Raw genomic sequence first — 25796 nt, 5'->3', positions numbered from 1 at the left:
TTGATTGAAAATTCTCAAAATAAAATATTTAAAAAAAGAATCAGGGAGAAGATTGAAGACTGATAAGGAGGACCTCCCAGAATCTGAAGAATTCTGTGCCCAATAAAATGGTAGAGGCTGCTTCATTGAACACATTTAAAGATTTTTTGTAAAGCGGGGAATGAAGGGTTATGGGTGGAAAAGCAGATAGGTGGAGTTCAGTCCACAGTCAGATCAGCCATGATCTGATTGCTTAGTGGAGCAGGACAGATGGTCCCATTTCTGATGTTCTGAGCTCACACAGGTTATGGGTTTTCTATTGTGTAGAAAACAGTAATTCACATTGGTCTGAAAAGAGGGAGCCCATGGATAATATATGCTGAAATGGGATGGAACAATCAGAAATGCATTCTGCCTGAAACTTTTAATTAATCATTTACTTGATGTTCCCATGAACACTTTCTACTGAAACTAAATCTTTGACATACTTCTACAGACTAGTGTTTATTATTAAATGATAATTCATAAAAATTATAAATGACCATTTGAAGCTGTCATTCTTGAGAATTTTTTTTCCCTGGTGATGTCTGCAGGAATTATGACCAAGTCTGAGCAATTTGAAATTGTGGAGCTAACATTAGCTGGTCCAGCGCTGATGGAAACTGTCAATTGAAAGAACAATGATTGCACTTTGGGCACTTAATTACAAAATGTCATGGGTTTTTACTATAAATTACCTATTAAATCATTGTTGAGGACTGGTCTAATTGACCACTGTTCCACAGAACAGGTATTCATCAAGCATCTTCCCTGTTTCACAACTCTTCATAGTCATTTAAGTGGTTTTGAAGTGTAAACCATGTTGTGACGTAGCAACTAAATTATGAACAGCCAATTCCCACCAACAGTAATGAGATAGTGATTGGATATGACTTACTTTAGTTGTCAGTTACAGAATTACTGTTGGCCAGAATATTGGTAGGACTCAGTGTTGAAAACATGAACAAGAACACTACTGGAGCTGGTATGTAATGATGCTTGGCATTCAGCCAAATTCAGACAGTGTTTGTGATGCAGCTGGTTAAGCTACTACTATCAGCATCAGTAACTTTGGTTTAATCCTCACACCTGGGGCTGTCTTTGTAGAGTTTGCATGTCTCTCTGTGGCCATGTGGATCTCCTCCCGTGTCCTCACACAAATCAAAGGTATGCAAGGCGGTGGGTTGCTTGGCCACTGTAAAATGCTGCTTGTGTGCAGATGAGAGACAAAATCAGGCAGGTGTAGATGAGAATGTGGTGAGATTTAAAAAAATGGTTTCATGCAGGATGAGTGAAACTGAGTGCTCATTGGCCAGCATGGACCAATGTTCATTTGGAACTTTGTTGTTCATCATGGCATTATTTGGATTTTTATATGCCCAATAAAGTAGAAATATTAGATGATGCTGAATAATTTGGCAAACATTTCCTGAGTTATCCATTATCCCTCTCAATTTCCAGCATTTTGATTTTTGTTTTCCTCTTACCAGTGGTCTGGGAGGGTGATGTACAATGTTACACAATTTGATGGAAAGGATAGCCATTGGTAAGGTTGTCTTTCATTTTGAACCAGCTTTGTATCTGTTCCACAAGAACACAGGAAAATAGGAACACAAAGAGGCCAGTCGGTCCCTCTAGCCTGGTGTGACATTCATAAATATTAATACAAACATATCAAGAAAAAAATACTCATTGCTTCGATATTTTAATCCAAATGAGCATTCAATGAACAATTCAATTCACATTAATTTCCAAATCTTCTTAATCAGCCTCTTTCATCTGTGACATTTGAACAACCTGTATAGTACATAGCAGATCTTTTTTTGAAAACTGTAGTCAACCACACCAAATGATCGATCCATATTAAGCTTTGGAAGCGACTGTGTGAAATCCATAGGATCCTTCACATCTTCAAACAAATTGGCCCATTTTCCTTTTGAAAGCACTTTAAGAATAGCAAGATGTCTAAAAGCAAACTGAATGCCTTTACTCTGAAGAACTATTTTAACCAGGCCAAACTCTTTTCTCTTCTTCTTCATAACTGTACTCAAATCCAAATAAAAGAAAACCTTATTACCAGCTACTATCATAGGGCCCTTATATTTTCTGGCATTCTGGACTGCCACTTTTAGTATTTTCCCTTTGTCTTGATGGGCACAGACATCGATGGCACTTAACAGAATGTGGTGCCTGCTCAAGTGACGGTCTTTTCCTTAACTAGTTCAATTCTATCTGGTAAATGCTCAGTCCCCAGAGTCCATGGAATCAAATCTTGAAAAAATTACAATGGATTCTTCTTCAATGCTTTCCATAAGACCAATTACTTTTACATTATTTCTACTACTATAATTCTCTAAAACATCAATTTTCTCCAAAAGATGTTTTCTTTCTACATCCCAGTCCATGGCTGAATTTTCCACTCTTGCAATTTCTCTCCTTATATGCTTCCATTTCCTGTTGAACAAGCTGATCATTAAGATTCTCCTACATCCATGCGAATCTCCATAACTGAGGTGGAATATTGCTATAAGTACAAGGTCTGCAAAACACAGTTTGCTGCATTGTTACATGATCTTGAACAACCCTCTCCGAAGAGGAGTTCTTAACAGCCAACTTCAGCTGTAAGTTGCTGAAACACTTTCCATCAGCCAGAGATTGCCCTGCCACCCAAAGGGAGCGATTTATTTCCCTAATCTGGCACAATATGCCAGGGAGCAACAAGCAGGTGAATGTCCACCTGTGAAGAGCAGACACTGGAGCATCTGACAAGTCACCACATCCTACCTGAACATTAGGGTATTTGCATGAACTGGATATAGAATGTTACAGAACAATAGAGACCCTGCAGTCAATAATGATGTTCCAGCCCACCTAAACCAAGTCCATAACAATCTAATTCTTCCCTCCCTCACACCCATAACCCTCTATTTTTCTAACATCCATGTGCCAATATAAGAGTCCCTGTTGTCCCAGCCTCCACCAGCATCCCCAGAAATGTGTTCCAGGCCCCCACTATTCTCTGTAAAAAATACTTACCTCTGATATCATCCCTGAACTTTATTCCACTCATCTTAAACAGATATCCTCAGGTATTGTCACCCCAGGAAAAATATATTGGTTGTCTACCCTTTCTAAGCCACTCCTAATCCTATCATTTCCAAGGCTATATTCATGGACATGACATCCTCTGGGACTCCCCTTGTCTGGACTGGCCTTTCCAGGTATGTCAGTCAGATTGAGCCTGAACATCCTCCCATCTGGATCATTGCAGCACCTTCCAATATCTAATTGTTACCTGCAAATTCTAGTACAGTGCAACACCAGTTATCTGAAATTGGATCCTCTGAAATTTTTTAAAAATTTTGTATGAGCGAGGATATCTGAAATCCTCATTTACCTGAAAGTTTTTCAGAGCCGAACTGACCAGGGTCATTGGGCTCCCAGTGGCGGCAGCAGCAGACCTTGTGCGCCCAGAGAGGTGCAGGATCCTTGGTCTCCCAGCACAAGCAAGGCTTCAGTGGGGAAGTATCGGTGATCAGTGATAGCCAGCATTTTTTTGGTGAGAATTAAACTTTAAAGCTTAAAAAGCCTTACCTTGTTGTTTGTTGTTGTATAAACACTGTTACAAGTGATTTGCTGTTGCTACTGTTAGGTCTGCTTTGTTCATGAATGAGTGAGACAAACACCAGACTGAGTCGAAATCAGGGTTCTTTGTTCTTTATTACCGGATTGTAACACTTGCAACTAACCATGTTAGTCGGAGAATGCATTCTGCCGTTATCAGCAAAATGGTGATTTTTTATACCCTTGGATACGTGCTTAGAACATCATCATATCATTACTTGTCCAATGACTAAAACTGTTGCTATCCTTTCCCTGCTAGCTTCCTGCCTCTCAATCCATCAATGTCTCTCTTATCTTGTAAGTACAAGGATGCATTCACATCTTGTTACAGCCCTGTACAGGGTAACTCCTTACACATTCCCATCTCATGATGTTTTACCTTACACTACTGGGCTGGTTTTTTTTTTAAAAAGATCAGTTCTCAGAAAAAAACATTTATCCTCAATGGACTCGGTCCTGACCATTTTGGAAAATTGGAGTTATATTCACATAGAAATCCTTTTGACAACTTTGTTTTCTATGGATATAATCAGCTGCAGAAAAAGGGGAAGTAGTGGAGGGATTGTCTATTAAGTACCTGTAGGTGGAAGTCAGAAGCAGGAAGGGGGCAAAAACCCTACTGGGTGTCTATTATAAACCCCACGATAGTAACAGAAACATTAGGAAGCAGATGGAAAGGCGGGCTCTAGAAAGATGCAAATATAATAAATAAAGTTGTAGTGATGGATAATTTTAACTTTATTGATATTGATTGATTTAATATTAGCATGAAAAATTTGGATGGCATAGAATTTGTTAGGTATGTTCCGAAAAGTTTCCTGACACAATATGTGATGCACCATCAATCACTCAGGAGACTATTGTGGAGAAACCAATAGGCTTTAATTCACTTGAGATCATAGCACATCCTTACTGTTCAATGGTCCTGCAATGGGTTGCAGGAGGCTCTGGAACAGCTACCTTTATACAGGAGCCTCTGGGGAGGGGCCACAGGGACAACCAGGCAATAGGCATGCTTGACCAGATAATTATACATTACAGTGGTTTACCATAATATGTAGATATGCAAACTAGAGGAGAGGCTGTACTTGACCTAGTATTGGGAAATGAACCAGGTCAGGTGTCCAATCTTTCAGTGGGTGAGGATTTTGGAGAAAGAGATCACAACTCCCTCTCTTTTACAATAGTGCCAGAGAAGGACAATAGACATTTTGAATAAACATTTATTTGAGGTTGGAGAATATATGATGCTGTTAGATAGGAGCAAAAATTGGGAGCAGGTGTACTCAAGGAAATGTATTGCAGAAATGTGGCAAATGTTCAGGGTACATTTGCATGGTGCTCTGCACAAGTATGACAGGGAAAAGATGGTAAGGTGAAAGAACGATGGTGCACAATGGATGTAGAAAATCAAGTTAAGAAGAAAAAAAAGCTTATGAGAAGTTCAAGAAAATAGGAACTGAGAGAGCTCTAGAGAATTACAGGATTGGCAGGAAAGACTGTAAGAAAGGTCTTTGGAGAGTTGGAAGGAGCCATGAGAAGACCTTGGTGAGCAGGAGTAAGGAAAGCTCCAAGGCATTCTATAAGTATGTGAAGGACAAGTGACTGAGTCATGTGTTGATAGGACCAGTTAGGGGTGATAGTGGAAATGTGTGCATGGAGTCAGGGCTCATTAATAGCTCATTAATGAATACTTTGCCTCAGAATTCACCAGAGAAAATGACATTATAAATTTGGACATAAAACTTGATAACAGGCCCTTCTGACCCATGAGTCCATCCCACCCAAATACACCAATTAACTTACAAACTCTCTACATTTTTGGGTGGTGGAAGGAAACTGGAGAACCCAGAGGAAACCCTTGCAGACACTGGTTGAACATGCAAACTCCTTACAGATAGTGGCGGATTTGAACCTGAGTGATTGGCCCTGTAATAGCGTTACATTTACTGCTATGCTAATCATGCCACTCTTGGCAATTATGGAGATAACTTAGTGTATTGAAATGCTTGAGCATGTTGACATTAAGAAAGAGAATGTGTTGGAGCTCTTGAAAAGCATGAAGTTTGATAAATCGCCAGGACCAGATGAGATTTGCCCAAGGCTCCTCCAGGAAGGAAGGGAACTAATTGCTGAGGCAATGACAATGATCTTTCCAGCAATCTTTAGGGTCAGAAGTATGAGAGGATTGGATAGCTGAAAAAAGTTATTCCCCTGTTCAAGAAAGGGAAGATAACCCAGGAAATTATAGACCAGTGAGCCTTACTTGGGCAAACTGTTGGAGAAGATCCTGAGAAACAAGATTTACAAACATTCAGAGGGGCATAATCTGATTGTCAACATGGCTTCAAGGGAAGGCCATGTCCTATGAGACTGATTGAACTCTTTGAGGATGTAAGAAAGCACATTGATGAAAGTAGAATGGTGGATGTAGTGTATATGGATTTCAGGAAGACATTTGTAAATCATAAAAATCTGTAGACACTGTGCAGTGGTTGAAGCAAAAACGCTAAATGCTGGAGAAGCTCAGCACATCAAAGTGTCCTTTATGTAGCAAAGGTAAAGATAGGTCAGTTATATATCTTTATCTTTGCCTCCTAAAGGACACTGTTTGACTTGCTGAGCTTCTCCAGCATTTTGTGTTTTTACCTCAGTAAGAAATTTTGAGGTTCCCCATGGAAGACTCATTCAGAAAGTAAGTAGGCATAGAATCCAAGGAGGCCTTGCTTTGTGGATAGAATTGGTTTGCCCAGAAAAGTCAGGTGGTAGTTATGGATGGTTCATATTCTGCAAGGAGGTCTGTGACCAGTGGTGTTCCACAGGACTCTGTTCTGGGACCCCTCCTCTTTGCGATTTTTATAAATGACCTAAATGAGGAAGTGAAAGGATGGGCTAGTAAGTTGGTGGATGACACAAAGGTTGGTAGTGTTGTGGATAGTCTGGAGGTTTGCCAGACATTACACAGAGACATTGTAAAGATGCAGAGCTGGGCTGATGTGGCAGATGGAGTTTAACCCATAAAATTGTGAAGTGGTTCATTTTGGTAGGTCAAATTTGAGGGCAGAATATAAGTGGGAGGAGTCTGAGCAGTGTGGAGGAAAGGAGAGATCTTGGGCTATATGCCCATAGGACACCCAAAGCTGCTGTACAGGTTAATAGAATTGTTAAGAAAGTGTATGATGGTTTGGTCTTCATTAACTATGGGATTGAGTTCAGGAAACCTGTTGTAATATTGCAGCTGTATAAAATCTTAGTTGGATCCCACTTAGTACAGGAGGGAGGTGGATGCTAAAAAAAAATGGGCAGGGAAGAGATTTACAAAGATGCTGCCTGGATGGGGAAAATGCCTCATGAGGCTAGGTTGAGTGAACTTGATTTATTCCTCTGATGGTACGGGGTAACCTAATAGAAATGTACAAGAGGCATTGATCATGTGGATGGCAGATACTTTTTCCCAGGATAACGTTTTAGGGTGCTTGTGAATAAGAACATGAAGGATGTCAGAGGTAAGATTTTGACACAGAAAGTGGAATGCACTGCCCGCAATGTTGGTGTAGACAGGGACAAGGGAATCTTTTAAGGGACTTTAACTGGATGGCATTACCATTGACTTCTCCTGTTTCCATTAACAATTACTCCCTCCCTCCCACATTATTCTTCCCCCTGTTGTTTTTCCACAGCTCTGTCTGTCTGTCTCTCTCTCTCCTTTTCACTCTGTTTCCTTTCACAGAGTAAAAATCAATTCCTCTCTTATCATATCCAATTAACACATTTGTTGGTCTCCATTCCTACTCCAGCCGGTCTTTAGTCTTTATTCTGACACCTTCCAGTTCTTTGCTTATACCTTGAAGAAGGGCTCAGGCCCAAAACATCAGTGATATATCTTTCCCTCCTATGGATGCTGTGAGACTCAGTGAATTTCTCCAGCATTTCTATGTGCTTTTACTACTATCACTGTATCTGAAGACTTTTGTGTTTTACTCTTTTAAGAGGCTTAGATTAGTAAATGGAATGTAGAAAAATATAGGAAATTCCAGGCAGACTGTAGTTATTCGATTGGTACAACACTGTGGACCAAGGTGTCTGTACTTTTCTGTGGATTTCTATATTCTATTGATGACCAATCATTTCCTTATCTGCAGGATCTGTCAGGGATGCTGGATTCCACAATCATAGATGATTAATGAATGCACCTAGTGCCTATCAGAGCTGCATGTTTGTATTGACTGCAGTAGCTCAGCAAAACTCATCAGACAGCACCCTCCAAATCTACCTCCTCTACCACTGAGCAGGACAAAAGCAGTAGAAGCATGGAGAACACCACCTCCTGGAAGATGCACCCCACCCCCCCACCCCACCCAAATCACACACCGTCTTGATTTGGAAAAATATTGCCATTCCTTCACTGTCACTGGGTCCAAACACTGAAGCTCTCTGCCAAACAACACTGTAGGTATACTCACACCTCAAGCACTGCAGTGGCTGGAGAAGGCAGCTCCCAACCACCTTCTCAAGGGCATTTCAGTATGAAACATTAAATGCCATGCAGCCTACAAAGCCCACATCCCTTGAATTAAATTTACTTTTAAAATTGTGAATAACTAATATTGAACCATAATTTCCCTGCTCTTTTATTCCCTCAGGCGGCTGAAGAAAATACATAGCCCCTGTACCTTCTCAACAAACTTATCTACCTTTGCTGCCATCTTCAGGGAATTTAGAATAAGTACGCCAAAGTCCCTCTGTTCCTCAACATGCTCTGGAGCTCTCCTTTTCATTCTGTCTTATCCTCGTTAGTCCTTCAAATGTGAAACCTTCAGGGATTCTTGGATTTTAAAGTCACAATTTCTCCATTCCTTCCAGCGATTCACTGCTCATGCCCCCGTCTTTCTGAAACACATCACTTTGTGATGAAAATAGATGAGATCCTTTGGCCACTGCTCTGTTCATCTTCCTAACTCAACGATATCATCAGCTCTCAACAGCACCAACCCCTTTGTGTGATCATTTCTGCTAAGGGCCTTGGGATGTTTTCCATTGGTGAGAGATGCAACATCAAGTACATGATCATAGTAAATCCCACTCAGTAGCATTTTGTTTGACTCTGTGCTCTGATGGATAAGGCACACTGCAATCAGTTTACTTTCTGTGATGTGAATGGGATGGAGGCTTCATCTTTCAGAAACTATTAATACACACAGTCAAAGTTAAATTGATTGCACAGCAAATTGTAATAGGTTGGTGAAGACACATTAATGTGAGTGTGTGGCTTTTACATCTTATATTTTATGTTAAAAGGTATGATTGAAAAGCAGAGGAGAAGAACACAGTGTGCTTATATTTAAAGCAGGATACAATCCTGCGATTGTAAAATTAAAATTTTATTGTATTTCATTTTGTGGCCAAAAGACACATGTGGTGCCTGCCACGTTACAGGGAGCACAATAAGTAATAACCTGGCAGCTGATGACACAGAAAGCAGTCCTTGGCAACCAAGTGGATTCATGTTCTTTGTGACTTGGTCTCACATCAGTCACACTGTCAGAATCAAAGCCAAAGCCATCTTTGAGATCAATTGATCTACCTCACTGATGTCTGGTGGCATTTCAACAGCTGATGGGGCAGAGTTAGCAGCTGATAGGATAGAGTTGGCTGCTAATGGGGAAAGTTCCCAGTTTCACTGATTGCCAATCACTGAGGACAAGGCCATACTTATTTCCAGGCGTACTCCAACCAAGAACACATGGGATGAAGACCAGAGAGATGAGGATTGGCATGGTACATGGGCTCTTCCCACTATTATGAGGTCTTCTGGGTTGGGGAGAGAGTGAAAATGGACCCACCCACCAAGGAAAAAATAACATTTGTTTGTGGAATGGCAAACTGATCAAGTCCTTGAAATGTTCTGAACCTTTAAAAATAGAAGTCAAACTTAGAAAGCAATAAACTCACACTTTCTTCATACTTTATATCAACATGAATGCTCCATTATTGGTTTTCAAAAAAAGGAATGATAAGAATTAAAATGTAGTTTTATTTTTAGAATGTTTTACCTTGCACACACTTGAAGCCCTTGTCATTGCCCTTCATTGGAATAGCAGAGAAAGGTCCCTTCCCTTCCTCTCTCCTGCCTGCTGCAGGTTTCTTCAGTGAGTGAGATACAAGGTTAGGGTTTTTGACTTGCATTCCTGTTCCTGTGCTGATCTTCTTCAGTCCAGTGCAGTGTCACAATCACTGGCAAATAGCAGCAAAGTCCAGATTTTGCATTTGGCGAGCGTGCTCATGGAAATTGGGTAGTGTAAGGTAAAACATCATGAGATGGGAATGTGTAAGGAGTTACCCTGTACAGGGCTGTAACAAGATGTGAATGCATCCTTGTACTTACAAGATAAGAGAGACATTGATGGATTGAGAGGCAGGAAGCTAGCAGGGAAAGGATAGCAACAGTTTTAGTCATTGGACAAGTAATGATATGATGATGTTCTAAGCATGTATCCAAGGGTATAAAAAATCACCATTTTGCTGATAACGGCAGAATGCATTCTCCGACTAACATGGTTAGTTGCAAGTGTTACAATCCGGTAATAAAGAACAAAGAACCCTGATTTCGACTCAGTCTGGTGTTTGTCTCACTCATTCATGAACAAAGCAGACCTAACAGTAGCCACCATTATTTGTTAATATTGATGGTTTAACTGCCTCTCAAAAACCTTGCTTTGTCATAGATGACAAAGGTTTTCACTGTTCAGTACCTTATTCAGTTCAGAAAGTCAGGCGTGGTTGGAATGTTGGATCTCATCAAGTCTGGTAGGTCATTGGTATGAGAAGCATCAGCCTGGGGAAATGGAGAGCCAGATTTTCCTGGGACATTTGCAAGTATCAGAAATAAACACTCCTGTGCAGGATATTACCAAGCAAGTAGTTGAGTAAACCTCTCTGCAGTGCACGAGACTTCTCACCTATGAAATACCTGTTTGGCTGCAGCAAGTCAGAATTTCGGTGGACATGTATGTTGTACATCATATATGACAATAAATTCATTATGAACTCTTTTACCAACCATCCCTTCACAAGTATAAATTCTAGAGGGATAAGTTTAGGTGATGTGATGTCATGAAGATTAAAAAGTTCCTGTGATGTTCACAGTTGACTTGAGAGTGGATTCATTGAATATTAAGAGTAGGATTAATTTTCAAGTTCATGGAATTTAATTAGTCACTTACAACAGGCATCAATGCTTGTTTCTGCATTTCACAATTTACATTCAGAACTTGGATTGAAAAATCCAGTGTGAATTATGGCATTTTTCCAAATGACACAGAATAATGTTGGAATGTGAGCTTCTTAGATGTGCACAAAGGGAAATGTGGTGGTGGATGAGTTGTAATGAGAGAAAATATGCAGTATGGGCCAGAACAGGGAACAGAATTATTTTTTAATTTCTAACAAAACAGCAAACTATTGTATGCAGAAGGATCTTGGTGAGTTGGTTCATGTAGTTCAAAAAATAGATGTCATGGCAATTGGATCGCAGTCCAAAGGTTAAGGTAATTTTGCTGTGAGAGGTTTGCTCACCTACTTGCTTGGTGATATCTTGGCCTCTCCCTTCAGAGAGTTACCCCATCTTCCCATCACCTCAGCTATTTTTTCTCTTCTATCCTCTCTACCTATGATCTCACATCTGTTTGCCTGTGCTCTTCCTCCTTGCTGCTTCCTCCCATCCCCCACCCCATCTCCCCACCTTTTTAATGTATATTAATAAACTATACTCAAAAATGTATATTAATAAGCTCAAAATAAATAAAATGAATTATAAAGAGAGGAGGTTGGATGAACTCAGCATGTCAGATGGTATCTGTGGAAAGAGAAACAGTTTGGGTTTACAGCTTATTTCATTGTTCTCTTTCTCTTGCAGATTGATGTACATGTTTGTTATAAATCTTTTAATTATCATTGTGTCTGTAATCACATATTCAAAATTGCTTCCTTCTGGTAACCTCAGCCTGCTTCCCAATTTGTCCTTCAAGTAGGTTTTCAGTTGGTGGTATGCAAACATTGTACCGTGAATTATACTATATTTTTACTTCATTTATTCAAAGGATAATAATTTATTTCCTGAAAAACAATTTTCTATTCTTTTGATCCCTTTTCTCTCCCATTCTCTAAAGGAAAGGATATCTATTGTGAAAGGGATTAGTTGATTTTGCGTCAATAATAATTTTGGTAGTTGATAATTTGTTTTTTTCCTTTCTACGTGAATCTTCTTCCAAATGTTGAGCAGATGGTGCAGTACTGGTGAGTTCCTATGTTGCACCAGCTTTTCATCCCACTTATATGGTATATGTTCAGGTACCTTCTCCCCTATTTTATCTAGCTCTAATCTGATCCAATCTGGTTTTTCCCTTGTTTGATAAAAATCTGATAGGTATCTTAATTGTACTGCTCTATAATAATTCTTAAAGTTTGGTAGTTGTAAGCCCCTTGTTTGTATCATTCTGTTAATTTATCTAGCACTATCCTCGGTTTCCCCCCTTTCCATAAGAATTTCCTTATTATTTTCTTTAGCTCCTTGAAGAATTTCTCTGTTAGGTGATAAAGTGTCAGATGTTAGGTATTATATCCTTGGGAAGATATTCATTTTAATGCAATTTACACTTCCTATCAGTGTTAGTGGTAAATCTTTCCAATGTTCTAAGTCATCTTGTAATTTCTTCATTAATGGCTGATAATTTAATTCGTATAGATGGCCTAGATTATTATCTAGTTGAATACCTAGGTATCAGATTGCTTGTGTTTGCCATTTAAATGGTGATTCTTTCTTAAACTTTGTGAAATCAGCATTATTCATTGGCATTGCTTCACTTTTATTTGCATTGATCTTGTACCCCGATACTTCTCCATATTCCTTCAATTTCTTATGTAATTCTTTTATTGATAATTCTGGTTCTGTTAAGTATACTATGATGTCATCTGCAAATAGACTGATTTTATATTCCTTCTCTTTTATTTTTATCCCTCTTATTTTATTTTCTGTTCTTATCAGTTCTGCCAAGGGTTCTATAGATAACACGAACAGTGAGGGAGATAGTGGACATCCCTGCCTAGTTGACCTGCTTAATTTAAATTGGTTTGATATATATCCATTTACTGTCACCTTCGCCAATGGTCCCTTACATAATGCTTTAATCCAATTAATATATTTCTCTGGTAGGTTGAACCTCTGTAGTAATTTGAATAAATAATTCCATTCTACTCTGTCAAGGGATTTCTCTGCGTCTAAGGCAACCGCCACTGTTGGCATCTTGTTTCCTTGTACTGTATGGATTAAGTTAATGAACTTACAGATATTGTCTGTTGTTCGTCTTTTCTTAATAAATCCAGTTTGATCTAGTTTTACTATTTTTGGTACACAGTCGGCCAATCTGTTTGCTAATAGTTTAGCTATTATCTTATAATCTGTGTTGAGTAGAGATATTTGTCTATACGACACTGGCATTAGTGGATCTTTCCCCGTCTTTGGTATTACTGTAAATATTGATGTTTTGCATGAATCTGGCATGCTTTGTGTTTCTTCAATCTGGTTCATTACTTCCAGGAGAGGAGGAATTAATAAGTCTTTAAATGTTTTATAGAATTCTATTGGGAGTCCGTCCTCTCCCGGCGTTTTATTTTTCGGTAGTTTTGTTAATATATCCTGTATTTCCTCTATTTTAAATGATTTTATTAATTTGTTTTGCTCCTCTTCTTGCAATTTCAATAGTTCAATTTTAGCTAGAAACTCATCTATTTTGTCTTCTTTCCCTTCGTTCTCAGTTTGATATAATTGCTCATAGAATTCCTTGAAGTTTTCATTGATCTCTGTTGGGTTATATGTAGTTTGTTTGTCCTTTTTCCTTGATGCCAATACCGTTCTTTTAGTTTGTTGTTTTAAGCTGCCAAGCTAGAATTTTGTGCATTTTTTCTCCTAACTCATAATACTTCTTTTTTGTCTTCATTATGTTCTTCTCCACCTTGTATGTTTGTAGTGTTTCATATTTTATTTTTTTGTCGGCCAATTTTCTTCTTTTTGTTGTATCTTCCCTTGTTGCTAATTCTTTTTCTGTACTTGCTATTTCCGTTTCCAGCTGTTCTATTTCCTGATTGTAGTCCTTCTTCATCTTAGTTACATAACTTATTATCTGCCCTCTGATAAAAGCTTTCATTGCATCCCATAGTATAAATTTATCTTTCACTGATTCCGTATTTATTTCAAAGTACATTTTAATATGGCGCTCAATTAATTCTCTAAAATCCTGTCTTTTAAGTTCTCTTTGGCTTGGCTTCGCGGACGAAGATTTATGGAGGGGGTAAAAAGTCCACGTCAGCTGCAGGCTCGTTTGTGGCTGACAAGTCCGATGCGGGACAGGCAGACACGATTGCAGCGGTTGCAAGGGAAAATTGGTTGGTTGGGGTTGGGTGTTGGGTTTTTCCTCCTTTGCCTTTTGTCAGTGAGGTGGGCTCTGCGGTCTTCTTCAAAGGAGGTTGCTGCCCGCCAAACTGTGAGGCGCCAAGGTGCACGGTTTGAGGCGTTATCAGCCCACTGGCGGTGGTCAATGTGGCAGGCACCAAGAGAGTTCTTTAGGCAGTCCTTGTACCTTTTCTTTGGTGCACCTCTGTCACGGTGGCCAGTGGAGAGCTCGCCATATAATACGATCTTGGGAAGGCGATGGTCCTCCATTCTGGAGACGTGACCCATCCAGCGCAGCTGGATCTTCATAAGCGTGGACTCGATGCTGTCGACCTCTGCCATCTCGAGTACTTCGACGTTAGGGGTGTAAGCGCTCCAATGGATGTTGAGGATGGAGCGGAGACAACGCTGGTGGAAGCGTTCTAGGAGCCGTAGGTGGTGCCGGTAGAGGACCCATGATTCGGAGCCGAACAGGAGTGTGGGTATGACAACGGCTCTGTATACGCTTATCTTTGTGAGGTTTTTCAGTTGGTTGTTTTTCCAGACTCTTTTGTGTAGTCTTCCAAAGGCGCTATTTGCCTTGGCGAGTCTGTTGTCTATCTCATTGTCGATCCTTGCATCTGATGAAATGGTGCAGCCGAGATAGGTAAACTGGTTGACCGTTTTGAGTTTTGTGTGCCCGATGGAGATGTGGGGGGGCTGGTAGTCATGGTGGGGAGCTGGCTGATGGAGGACCTCAGTTTTCTTCAGGCTGACTTCCAGGCCAAACATTTTGGCAGTTTCCGCAAAGCAGGACGTCAAGCGCTGAAGAGCTGGCTCTGAATGGGCAACTAAAGCGGCATCATCTGCAAAGAGTAGTTCACGGACAAGTTTCTCTTGTGTCTTGGTGTGAGCTTGCAGGCGCCTCAGATTGAAGAGACTGCCATCCGTGCGGTACCGGATGTAAACAGCGTCTTCATTGTTGGGGTCTTTCATGGCTTGGTTCAGCATCATGCTGAAGAAGATTGAAAAGAGGGTTGGTGCCAGAACACAGCCTTGCTTCACGCCATTGTTAATGGAGAAGGGTTCAGAGAGCTCATTGCTGTATCTGACCCGACCTTGTTGGTTTTCGTGCAGTTGGATAATCATGTTGAGGAACTTTGGGGGACATCCGATGCGCTCTAGTATTTGCCAAAGCCCTTTCCTGCTCACGGTGTCGAAGGCTTTGGTGAGGTCAACAAAGGTGATGTAGAGTCCTTTGTTTTGTTCTCTGCACTTTTCTTGGAGCTGTCTGAGGGCAAAGACCATGTCAGTGGTTCCTCTGTTTGCGCGAAAGCCGCACTGTGATTCTGGGAGAATATTCTCGGCAACACTAGGTATTATTCTATTTAGTAGAATCCTAGCGAAGATTTTGCCTGCAATGGAGAGCAACGTGATTCCCCTGTAGTTTGAGCAGTCTGATTTCTCGCCTTTGTTTTTGTACAGGGTGATGATGGTGGCATCACGAAGATCCTGAGGCAGTTGACCTTAGTCCCAACAAAGCTTGAAAAACTCATGCAGTTTGGCATGCAGAGTTTTGCCGCCAGCCTTCCAGACTTCTGGGGGGATTCCATCCATACCTGCTGCTTTGCCACTTTTCAGTTGTTCGATTGCCTTATATGTCTCATCCAGGGTGGGAACCTCATCCAGCTCTAGCCTTAGGGGCTGTTGAGGGAGCTGGAGCAGGGCGGAATCTTGGACTGAGCGGTTGGCACTGAAAAGCGATTGGAAGTGTTCTGACCATCGGTTGAGGATGGAGATCTTGTCGCTGAGGAGGACTTTGCCGTCTGAGCTGCGCAGCGGGCTTTGGACTTGGGGTGAGGGGCCGTACACAGCCTTTAGAGCCTCGTAGAAACCCCTGAAGTCGCCAATGTCCGCGCTGAGCTGTGTTCGTTTGGCGAGGCTAGTCCACCACTCATTTTGGATCTCCCGGAGTTTGCGCTGAAGATGGCTGCATGCGCGACGGAAGGCTTGTTTCTTCTCTGGACAGGACGGCTTTGTAAGGTGAGCCTGGTGGGCAGCTCGCTTCTTTGCCAGCAGCTCCTGGATTTCCTGGCTGTTTTCGTCAAACCAGTCCTTGTTTTTCCTGGAGGAGAAGCCCAGTACCTCTTCAGTGGATTGCAGTATGGTAGTCTTCAACTGATCCCAGAGGGTTTCAGGGGACGGGTCCGTGAGGCGGGTTGCAACGTCGAGCTTTGCTTTGAGGTTTGCCTGGAAGTTTCCTCTCGCTTCGTCTGACTGCAGTTTTCCAACATTGAACCTCTTTCTGGGGGCTTTATTGTTCCTGGGCTTTGGCTTGAAGTGAAGGTTGAGCTTGCAGCGAACCAGCCGGTGGTCAGTGTGGCATTCCGCGCTAGGCATGACCCTGGTGTGGAGCACATCTTGTTTGTCACTTTCTCGCACCAGGATGTAGTCCAGGAGGTGCCAGTGTTTGGATCGGGGATGCATCCAGGTGGTCTTAAGGCTGTCCCTCTGCTGAAAAAGGGTGTTTGTAATGACAAGTCACTGTTCTGCGCAGAGCTCCAACAGGAGGCGCCCATTGTCGTTGCACTTGCCGACGCCATGCTTGCCCAGGATTCCTGGCCAGGTTTCTGAGTCTTTGCCGACACGAGCGTTGAAGTCGCCCAGGATGACAACCTTGTCGGCTGTAGGGGTACGTTGGATGAGGTTGCGCAGGTCGGTGTAGAACTTGTTCTTTTCTGCTGGTTCCGCCTGGAGGGTTGGAGCATAGACACTGATGAGGGTGATGTGACGCTTGTTTTGAAGTGGGAGTCGCATGGACATGATTCGGTCCGAGAGGCCTGTCGGAAGGTTTTCGAGTTTGGAGGCAATGAAGCTCTTGACCATGAAGCCTACACCAGATAGGCGTCGTTCATCCGAAGGCTTGCCAGACCAGTAGAGTGTGTAGCCTGCGCCGCGTTCTTGGAGGCTGCCTACATCTGCCAGGCGGACTTCACTGAGAGCGGCTATGTCGATGTCAAGTCTGAGGAGTTCATGTGCAATGAGGGCAGACCGACGTTCAGGTCGGTGGCTGTCAGCCTTGTCTAGCATGGTTCTGATGTTCCAGCATGCTAGCTTGAGTTTGTGAGCATCTTTTGAGGGGGAGGACGTGGAGGGGGAGGACGTGGACCTGTCCTCGGGCCTGCGCAAAGGAGCTTTTAGGTGGAGTGCAGTGCGCGCAGTACTGGCCCCACCCTTTACACCCATGGATCGTGTGCCGTGGCCGAGCAAGCTGGGACGTGGCAGCGAGGTCCTTGGGTCGTAAGTTTTATTTATTTTTTTTTATTTTTTTTTATATACAGTATATACGTATCGGCGGCCCCGATACGGGCAGGAGCAAGGGGGAGACGGCGGCCCCGGCCTCGGTCGAGTGAGGCAGGCGGAGGCCCTGGTCCGGGCAGGGAGTGGAAGGCGGTGGCCCCAGTCCAGGCACAGGGAGAGCCGCAGCGGCCCCGGCCCCGGCGAAGGGTAGACGGCGGCGGCTCCGATACGGGCAGGAGCAAGGGGGAGACGGCGGCCCCGGCCTCGGTCGAGTGAGGCAGGCGGAGGCCCCGGTCCGGGCAGGGAGTGGGAGGCGGCGGCCCCAGTCCAGGCACAGGGAGAGCAGCAGCGGCCCCGGCCCCGGTCCGGGCGAAGGGTAGACGGCGGCGGCCCCGATATGGGCAGGAGCAAGGGGGAGACGGCGGCCCCGGCCTCGGTCGAGTGAGGCAGGCGGAGGCCCCGGTCCGGGCAGGGAGTGGGAGGCGGCGGCCCCAGTCCAGGCACAGGGAGAGCAGCAGCGGCCCCGGCCCCGGTCCGGGCGAAGGGTAGACGGCGGCGGCCCCGATACGGGCAGGAGCAAGGGGGAGACGGCGGCCCCGGCCTCGGTCGAGTGGGGCAGGCGAAGGCCCCAATCCGGGCAGAGAGTGGGAGGCGGCGGCCCCAATCCAGGCACAGGGTGAACTGCGGCGGCCTCGGCCCCGGTCCGGGCAGTATGGACCGACCTAGGAGGGGAGGCAGGCCCCTCCAGCCCGGGTAAGAAACCTGCATAGGAGAAGGCCACTCCTGTCTTTTAAGTAGCAAGGAGTTTAATCTCTATCTATACATTCTCAGTGGAATATCCTCCAGCTCTATTGCTAATAACAGGGGTGAGTGATCCGATAACAATCTAGCTTTATATTCCGTTTTTCTAACTCTCCCTTGGATGTTGGTTGACAAAAGGAACAGGTCTATCCTTGAGTATGTTTTATGTCTACCCGAATAATATGAGTATTCCTTCTCCTTTGGGTGTTGTCTCCTCCATATATCCATAAGTTGCATTTCCTGCATCAATTTAACCATAAATTTAGTTACTTTGTTCTTTCTGCTAGTCTTTTTTCCAGTTTTATCCATCTTTGAGTCCAAATTAAGGTTAAAGTCCTCTCCTATCAGTATATTCCCCTGTGTATCTGCAATCTTCAAAAAGATATCTTGCATAAACTTTTGATCCTCTTCATTAGATGCATATACATTGACCAAATTCCAAAATTCTGAATATATCTGACACTTTATCATTACATACCTCCCTGCAGGATCTATTATTTCCTCCTCTTTTGATTGGTACATTTTTATTGATATAGCTACTCATCTGGCTTTTGAATTATATGATGCTCCCGTTACATGCCCTACCCAGTCTCTCCTTAATTTACTGAGGGCCTGTTTAAGAAGAAGAAGAAGGTGCAGAGCATGTATAGGCCAGCAAGGGACAAATGAGGTACTTGAGGAATTTAAGAAATATAAGAAAACACTCAAAGAAATTTAGGAGGGCTAAAAAAAAGGTGAGGTTGTTTTGGTTGCAGTACAAACTAGTTGGTGAGTGAGGCTATATGGGTGGACCTACTGAACAATAATGGCATGATGACCTTGTTGGGAGTATACTACAGGTTGCAAATTAATCAACACGAATTAGATGAGCAAATGTGCTATGTCAAACAAGGATAAGGGGATTTTAATTTTTCAAATATTGAATGGGAAAGTCAAGGTGAAAAGTTTAGACAGGCTGGGATTTGTCATTTGTGTGAAGAAAAGTTTCCTCTGGCAATAGGTGGAGAGGACAATGCTTGATCTAATCTTGGGAAATTGGGAAGGACAAGTGTTTATGGTGATCCTTTGAGGACCAGCGAACATTAGGAAAATAGTACATTGACAAGTGTCCAGGATATTCCTGTTGGAGTGAAGGGACAGATATGCAGGCATTAGCAAGCTTGAATGAAGACGGAAATTCAGGCTCTTTTCAAGAGCAAGAAGGAGGGATGGGGCAGGTATAAGTCGCTGAGATCAAGTGTATGCCTGAGGCAAGCTGAATGAAATCAGGAGGGTAAAATGGGCCAGGAGATAGATCTGACATATAACATGAAAGATAATCCCAAAACATTTTACATAAAAGGGAAAAGGGTAACCAGAGAAAAAAATGAGACCTGTCTGGAATAAATTCAATTAATTGCAGGAGATGGGCAAGGACCACAATGAGTACTTCTCTGTTTTAGCATGGAGAAAGACATGAGGGTTGGGTAACTTGGGGCATCAATGTTTGTCTTGAGAACAGTCACTATTACAATTGAGGAGATGCTGAAAGACCTGATGTGTATGAAGGTACACAAATCTCATGGGCCTGATCAGATATATCCAAGGTCACTGTGGGAAATTGGAGAGGAAATTGCAGGTGTCCTGGTTGAGATTTCAGCGATGCCATTAAGTACAGGTGAGGTTCTGGAAGACTGGGGGGTGTCAAATATTGTGCCTCTGTTCAAGAAGGGCTTCAGGGAACTATAGACAGTGAGCCTTACATCTGTGGTTGGTGAATTAGCAGAGAACATTCTGAGGGAAAAGATATTCATGTACTTGAATAGACAAGGGCTGGTTAAGGATAGTTAGCATGGTTTGTAACTGGGATATCACATCTCACAAATCTGATTTGTGTTTTTAAAGATGTGACCAATAAGATTGGTGAGGGCAGAGTGGGGGATGTGTGTGTATGGATTTCAGCAAATAATTGATAAGTTCCTGCATGGTAGGCTGCTCTGGAAAGTTAAGTCACATGGGATTTAAAGTGGGATAACAGATAGGATAAAAATAGTAGCTTCATTGGAAGAAAGCAGAGGGTGATGGATGTTTTTTGGGTTGGAGGTCTGTGACTAGTGGTGATTCACATTGTTCGGTGCTGGGGCCATTGCTGTTTGTCACCTATTCAATGATTCAGATGAAAATGTACACAGCATGATGAGCAATTTTCCAGGTGACACTAAAATAGAAGATGAGATTGCTGTGGAGGAAGGAGATTTTAATGAAGTGACTGTGTGGAGCTCCTGTGAAGCATTGCATCCAATGGAACATGTGATTGCGAGCAGAGGGGCAATATATCCGGAAAGAATGGATGGATGCATGGAAAGGATGGATTTTTAGGAATGTGTGCCAAATACCTGGCAGGTAGGATGAGTGTGGGTGGAGTATTTTGGTCAGCATGGGCAAGTTGGGCTGAAGGGCCTGTTTCTATATTGCATGAATGAACATCACAGTGACAGATTGAATATTTTAAAGCATCAGTATCCAGGGGCCCTGATATTCTCTAAATTTAATTTCAAGTTAAACCTGGATTAAAAAAATACTCTGCTGTTTAAGAAAACTGTTTTGTTTTGATTATTTACAAATGATGGACCAATAAAACAGTTCACATGAAAAGTGAACTGATTTGGCCTGTCTTCTCTGCCATCTTGGAGAAGAAGTGAACTGCCCAATGAAAAAAGATGTCATGATTAAGGTTTCTGACCTGAAACATTGACCATTATTTTGCTACCATAGATGCCAGTCCCAATGAGTTCCTCCAGCAGGTATTCTTTTGCTCCAGATTCCACCATCTGTACTTGTTGCCATCTCTAATGAAGTGGCCCAATGGCCCTCCAATATATTGCAAGACACATTTGTGGAAATAACTGACTACAAATTGGCTTGATCTCTTCAAATAGGCATCACCACAAGCTTGGGATTCATTACAATGCTGGAAAAGTTGCTACAAAAAGAAATCTCTTGTTTCAAGATTCACAGAAAAGATTCATCAGTTGAGCCTGAGCATCCGATACACTGATGCAGAGTGTATGATTTTTAAAACTGAGGGAATTCTGTGACATGAAACCCAATCACCTCTTGTCTCTTAAAACCCAAGCATGGAGATCATCAAATCTAAATAAAGACTAATTACTTAACTTTATATTTTGTGAATGGTCACTTAAACTTTGTGCTCTAATTCACCCTTGACTATCCACCCTCTGTGTGAGGGTCTTCAAATCTATTTTGGCCAGTTTCTCTAATATGCACTGTTAATTCCTTGTATTTCAACACATTTGACTTTACTTTCTCCTCAAATTGAACTCAGTCATGTTGCGATCTCTTCCCCCTAATGGTTCCTTTACTTGGCTCTTATCACATCTGGTGCTTTACACAACACACAGCTGATCCCCTAGTGGGCTCATCAACAAGCTGCTTTAGAAAGCCAACTCATAGGTTTTCTCCAAATTCTCTCTATTGCAATCTAGTCCCAACCTGGTTTCCCCAATCTATTTTCATGACTACCGTAACATTGCCCTTCAAACACATCTTTTCTATTTGTTGTTGTAATTTGTTGTCCACATCCCACCTACTGCTTGGAGGAGATTTATATATAACTGCCAACAGTGTCTTTTTACCTTTGATGTTTCTTATCTCAACCTCCAATGATTCTACATCATCTGGATCCTTTGTCATTTCTTTCCAATGATTTAACATTGTTCTGTACCAACAGAGTCATCTCATCCCCTCTGCTTACCTGCCTATCCTTTTAATACACTGTGTATCTTTTGACATTCAGTTCCTAATGACATCCATTCTTCAGCCATGATCACAACATCATGCCTGCCAATGTATAGCTGTACTACAAGCTCATCCACTTTATTTGTTACGCTGCGTGCATTTAAATACAAAACCTTTAGCTCTTTATTTGGCTTCAATTTTGCACTATTTGCTTGTCCTTCCATACAAATTCCCTACCAGCTGTCCCTACTGGTGCACCAACCATCTCTTCCTCTACCTCTTCACTTTGGTTCCCACCCCACTGCAATTCTAATTTAACCTTCTACCCCTCCCCCTGCAGCCAGGAAATTGGTTTTCCCTCCATTTCAGGTGCAACCCTTCCCACTTAGACAGGTCAAGATTTCCCCACAAGAGGTTCTAATAATCTAAGAACTTCAAACCCTGCCCCTACCCCATCTCTTCAGCCACACATTTATCTGCACTTTTGTCTTGTTCTGACCTTCCCTAGCCTGTGGCACTAGGAGTAATCCAAAGATTACCTCCTTGGAGGTCTTGCTCTTCAGCCTCTTTCCTAACTCCCTAAACTTACTTTACAGAGCCTCTTCACCACTCCTGCCTATGTAATAGTCAGACAAGTTTATTGTCATCTGATTGTATAAGTACAACCCGAAAAACAGTGTTCTCTGGTCCTCGGTACAAAACATGCAGACACACAAGCAGACAACACACATACAAACAAATAATACATATGGAGGACGTACTATATCTATAAAGATAAATAAATAAATAGATACATATTGTTTTGTACAAATGAATCTGGGATGGTTAGTGTCAGCAGTTCCTTTGATCATTCAGCATTCTCATTGCCCATGGGAAAAAGCTGTTCCTCAGCCTGGTGGTGCTGGATCTGATCCTCCTGTATCTCTTCCCGATGGTAGCAACTGAAAGGTGCTGTGTGCAGGGTGAAAGGGGTCCTCAATGATTTTGTGCACCCTCTTCAGACATAGATCCCAGTAGATCATGCCAGTGGTGGGGAGGAAGGCTCCAGTGATCCTCTCTGCCACTCTTATGGCCCTGTGGATTGACCGCCGATCCATTTCTCTGCAGCAACCATTCCACACTCTGACGCAGCCAGCCAGGATGCTCTCAATAGAGCTCCTACAGAAGGTTGACGTAATGGTGGCTGGTAGCCTTTCCCACTTCAGTCTTCTCAGGAAGTGCAGATGCTTTTGCACCTTCCTGACAAGTAAGGAGATGTTGAGTGTCCAGGATAGGTCACTAGTTAAGTGAACTCCAAGGAACTTGTTGCCCTCCTCTCTCTACTACAGAGTTGTTGATTTGTAGTTGTGGTGGTTGTTCCTGGTCCTCCAGAAGTCCTTAATCATCTCCATTGTCTTGTCCATCTTGGAACTCCGGTTGTTACTCTTGAACCATATCACAAGATTCTCCACCTCTTCTCTGTAGTGCGACTCATCGTCGTTGCTGATGAGGCCAAATACTGTTGTATCATCTGAAAACTCCATGACACCATTGGGGCTGAATCTGGTGATGCAGGCGTGGGTCAGTAGCATGACCTCTCGCTGCCACCCTACCTCTTAAGAATATTCTGCATCTACTCAAGACATCCTGGACCCAAGCACCCAGGAGGCAGCACACTATCCTGGAGCCTCTTTTGCAGCTGCAGAATCTCCTGTCTATTTTCCTGACTATTATTGAGTCCCCTATGACTATCTTTCTACCTGCCTTCACCCTTCCCTTTTGAGGCTTAGAGGCCAACATGGTGCTATTAGTCTGGCTGTTGCTTGGCCCAGGTAGATCACCCCCTCAGCAGTATCCAAAAGGGTATACTTGTTGCTGAGGGGAATGGCCACAGGGACATTCTGCACTGCCTGCCTATTCCCTTTCCCTCTTCTGACTGTCACCCAGCTACCTTCCTTCTTCCTTTTAACTGCCGTCTATCATCCCCTCATCTCTCGAATGATCCAGAGTTCATCACATCCAGCTCAAATTCCCTCACATGGTCTGTAAGGAGTAGCAGTTGGATCAACTCCAGATCATTTTGGAGGATGAGCGGGTGATGAACAGGAATTACATTTAGTATTAAATCCTGTCTTTCAAAGTACTGTCTTTAAATGCTTACCTCAATGTTTTTTGACATTTGTCCCAGAAATTCCTGACTATATTTTCTCAACTCATCTTCCAAAATCTTTTAATTTTCCTATTTTTTTCTAATTATGAATTGGGACCAATAATAAGCCCTTCGTCCCCTCTAGCCTACCCTGCCGTTTAAAAGGATCAAGTCTGATCTGATTATCATCTCGTTTCCACAACCCCTTCCACCTGCAGTGATCTCCCTTTCCAGCTCAATCTGGATAACTCTCTGAATTGCTTCAAAAATATTAACCTCCTTTCCTGAACAAGGAAGCTAGTTCTGTGCTTATCACTTCTGTTGTTATTTCACTGTGGCACAATAATGAACATTATGTAAGTATTGAATTCCATTGTCATTGGTTAAGCTATGTGGTGCCCAACTGTTATGGAGACAATAAGCTATCTCTATTCTTGTTTATATTATTTATTCTTCATTCTATCAAATGTGTTGCTATACCCTGATACTTCTGGTTTTTAATCCTTTCTCACTGCACCCTTAATCAAGGAGCCCATGTGTTAGCTTTTCCTGGAATTCTCCTTATTAGTCTGCATTGTGACTGTGCATGATGTGACCCTCCTTCCCTCTCAACGAACTTGGTAACAGATGAAACCAGAACTCTTTGATAAAGGGGATGGTGAAGGCACAAGTTGACCCTTCATATTCATATCAATTATCCAGTGTTATTGACTTCATGTTGTTATATTTACAATTCCTTAGGGTCCAATTCATTGCACTAAGGATGGGACTTGGACAGAAGAGTTTACGTTGTGTGATCATGTACATGGAGATTGCATACCACCTCCGGAGCTGAACTTGGTGGAGTATCATTGTGCCAATGGCCATGGAATAGGTACTGAATCAAATTATTTTGATAATTCTTGAACTAATTGAACCTCCCATATTCAAAGATTTAAACATAACATTTATCAAAGTGTGTACATCATGTGGAACCAGCTTCCAAATGTTATAAAGTACTTTTCCAGAATGCATTTTCCCAATGGATATTATTGATACATTCTGGAGGTCATTGCTAGTCTTGTCTCAGAAGCAAGGTCTCTGCATTATATCCACAGTACACCCATAACAAGGGCAGGCCCTTACAGCTGGAGAATTTGTGAGGTTGAGGAGTGTGGTAAACCACTGGTATGTTATGATCAGCTGGGGATGGCTGGACATGCCTCTTGAGATCAATCTACCTAGTCCTTTGCCTGCTCCCCATTTCACTCTGCCTTGATCAGTCAATGAGATTGATGGCTGTTCCCGTCTATTGTTAATAAAAGCCCATCAGTTTCACAACTTCAGTCTTTTGTGATTATTGATGGTGCATCAGGGAGTGACAGTGAAATTCCAGAACAAGTTACCTTTTAAAAGGAGGAGGTATAATGTGGCTTTGTGTGCTAAAATGTGAGCAAATCCTCAAGCCCTGGTGAGATGCATCCCAAGTTGGCAAGAGAGGAGATTGCTTGTGTTCTGAGAGATTTACGCATCTTTGCTGATCACAGATGACTGGAGGACAATGAATATGGTATTTTTATTCCAGAAGAGAGCAGTGCTTATCGTGTAACTGAAACAATGAATGTGGTATTTTTATTCCAGAAGAGAGCAGAGCTTACTGGGTAACTGAAGGCTTGTGGGCCTCATATCAACATTAGGGAAGTTAATGGAAAAAAATTATGATGTGTTGGATGAATCTGTACTTTGAATGCAGGAACTAATCCAATACGGTCACAGTGTAGT

At 42.5% G+C, this 25796-nt stretch overlaps 1 protein-coding gene across 8 annotated transcripts in view; it reads left to right on the top strand.

The window, feature by feature from the left end:
• The window catches only part of pappa2 (pappalysin 2), a 406366-nt gene that overhangs the window by 310552 nt on the left and 70018 nt on the right, over positions 1-25796 (top strand). For all 8 annotated transcript variants that reach the window (XR_011357548.1, XM_069937526.1, XM_069937524.1 and 5 more), the window contains exon 18: positions 24777-24909. Coding sequence is in view for 7 of the 8 variants with exons in the window: in XM_069937526.1 (XP_069793627.1) it covers positions 24777-24909 (133 nt within the window). In the remaining variant the exon portion in view is untranslated. The remainder of the gene's footprint in view (positions 1-24776; positions 24910-25796) is intronic.

Source organism: Narcine bancroftii, chromosome 5 (genome assembly GCF_036971445.1).
Source record: "Narcine bancroftii isolate sNarBan1 chromosome 5, sNarBan1.hap1, whole genome shotgun sequence".
Lineage (NCBI taxonomy): Eukaryota > Metazoa > Chordata > Chondrichthyes > Torpediniformes > Narcinidae > Narcine > Narcine bancroftii.
The sequence above is the reverse complement of the archived record's forward strand: the minus strand, read 5'-3'. Positions and strand labels throughout refer to the sequence as shown.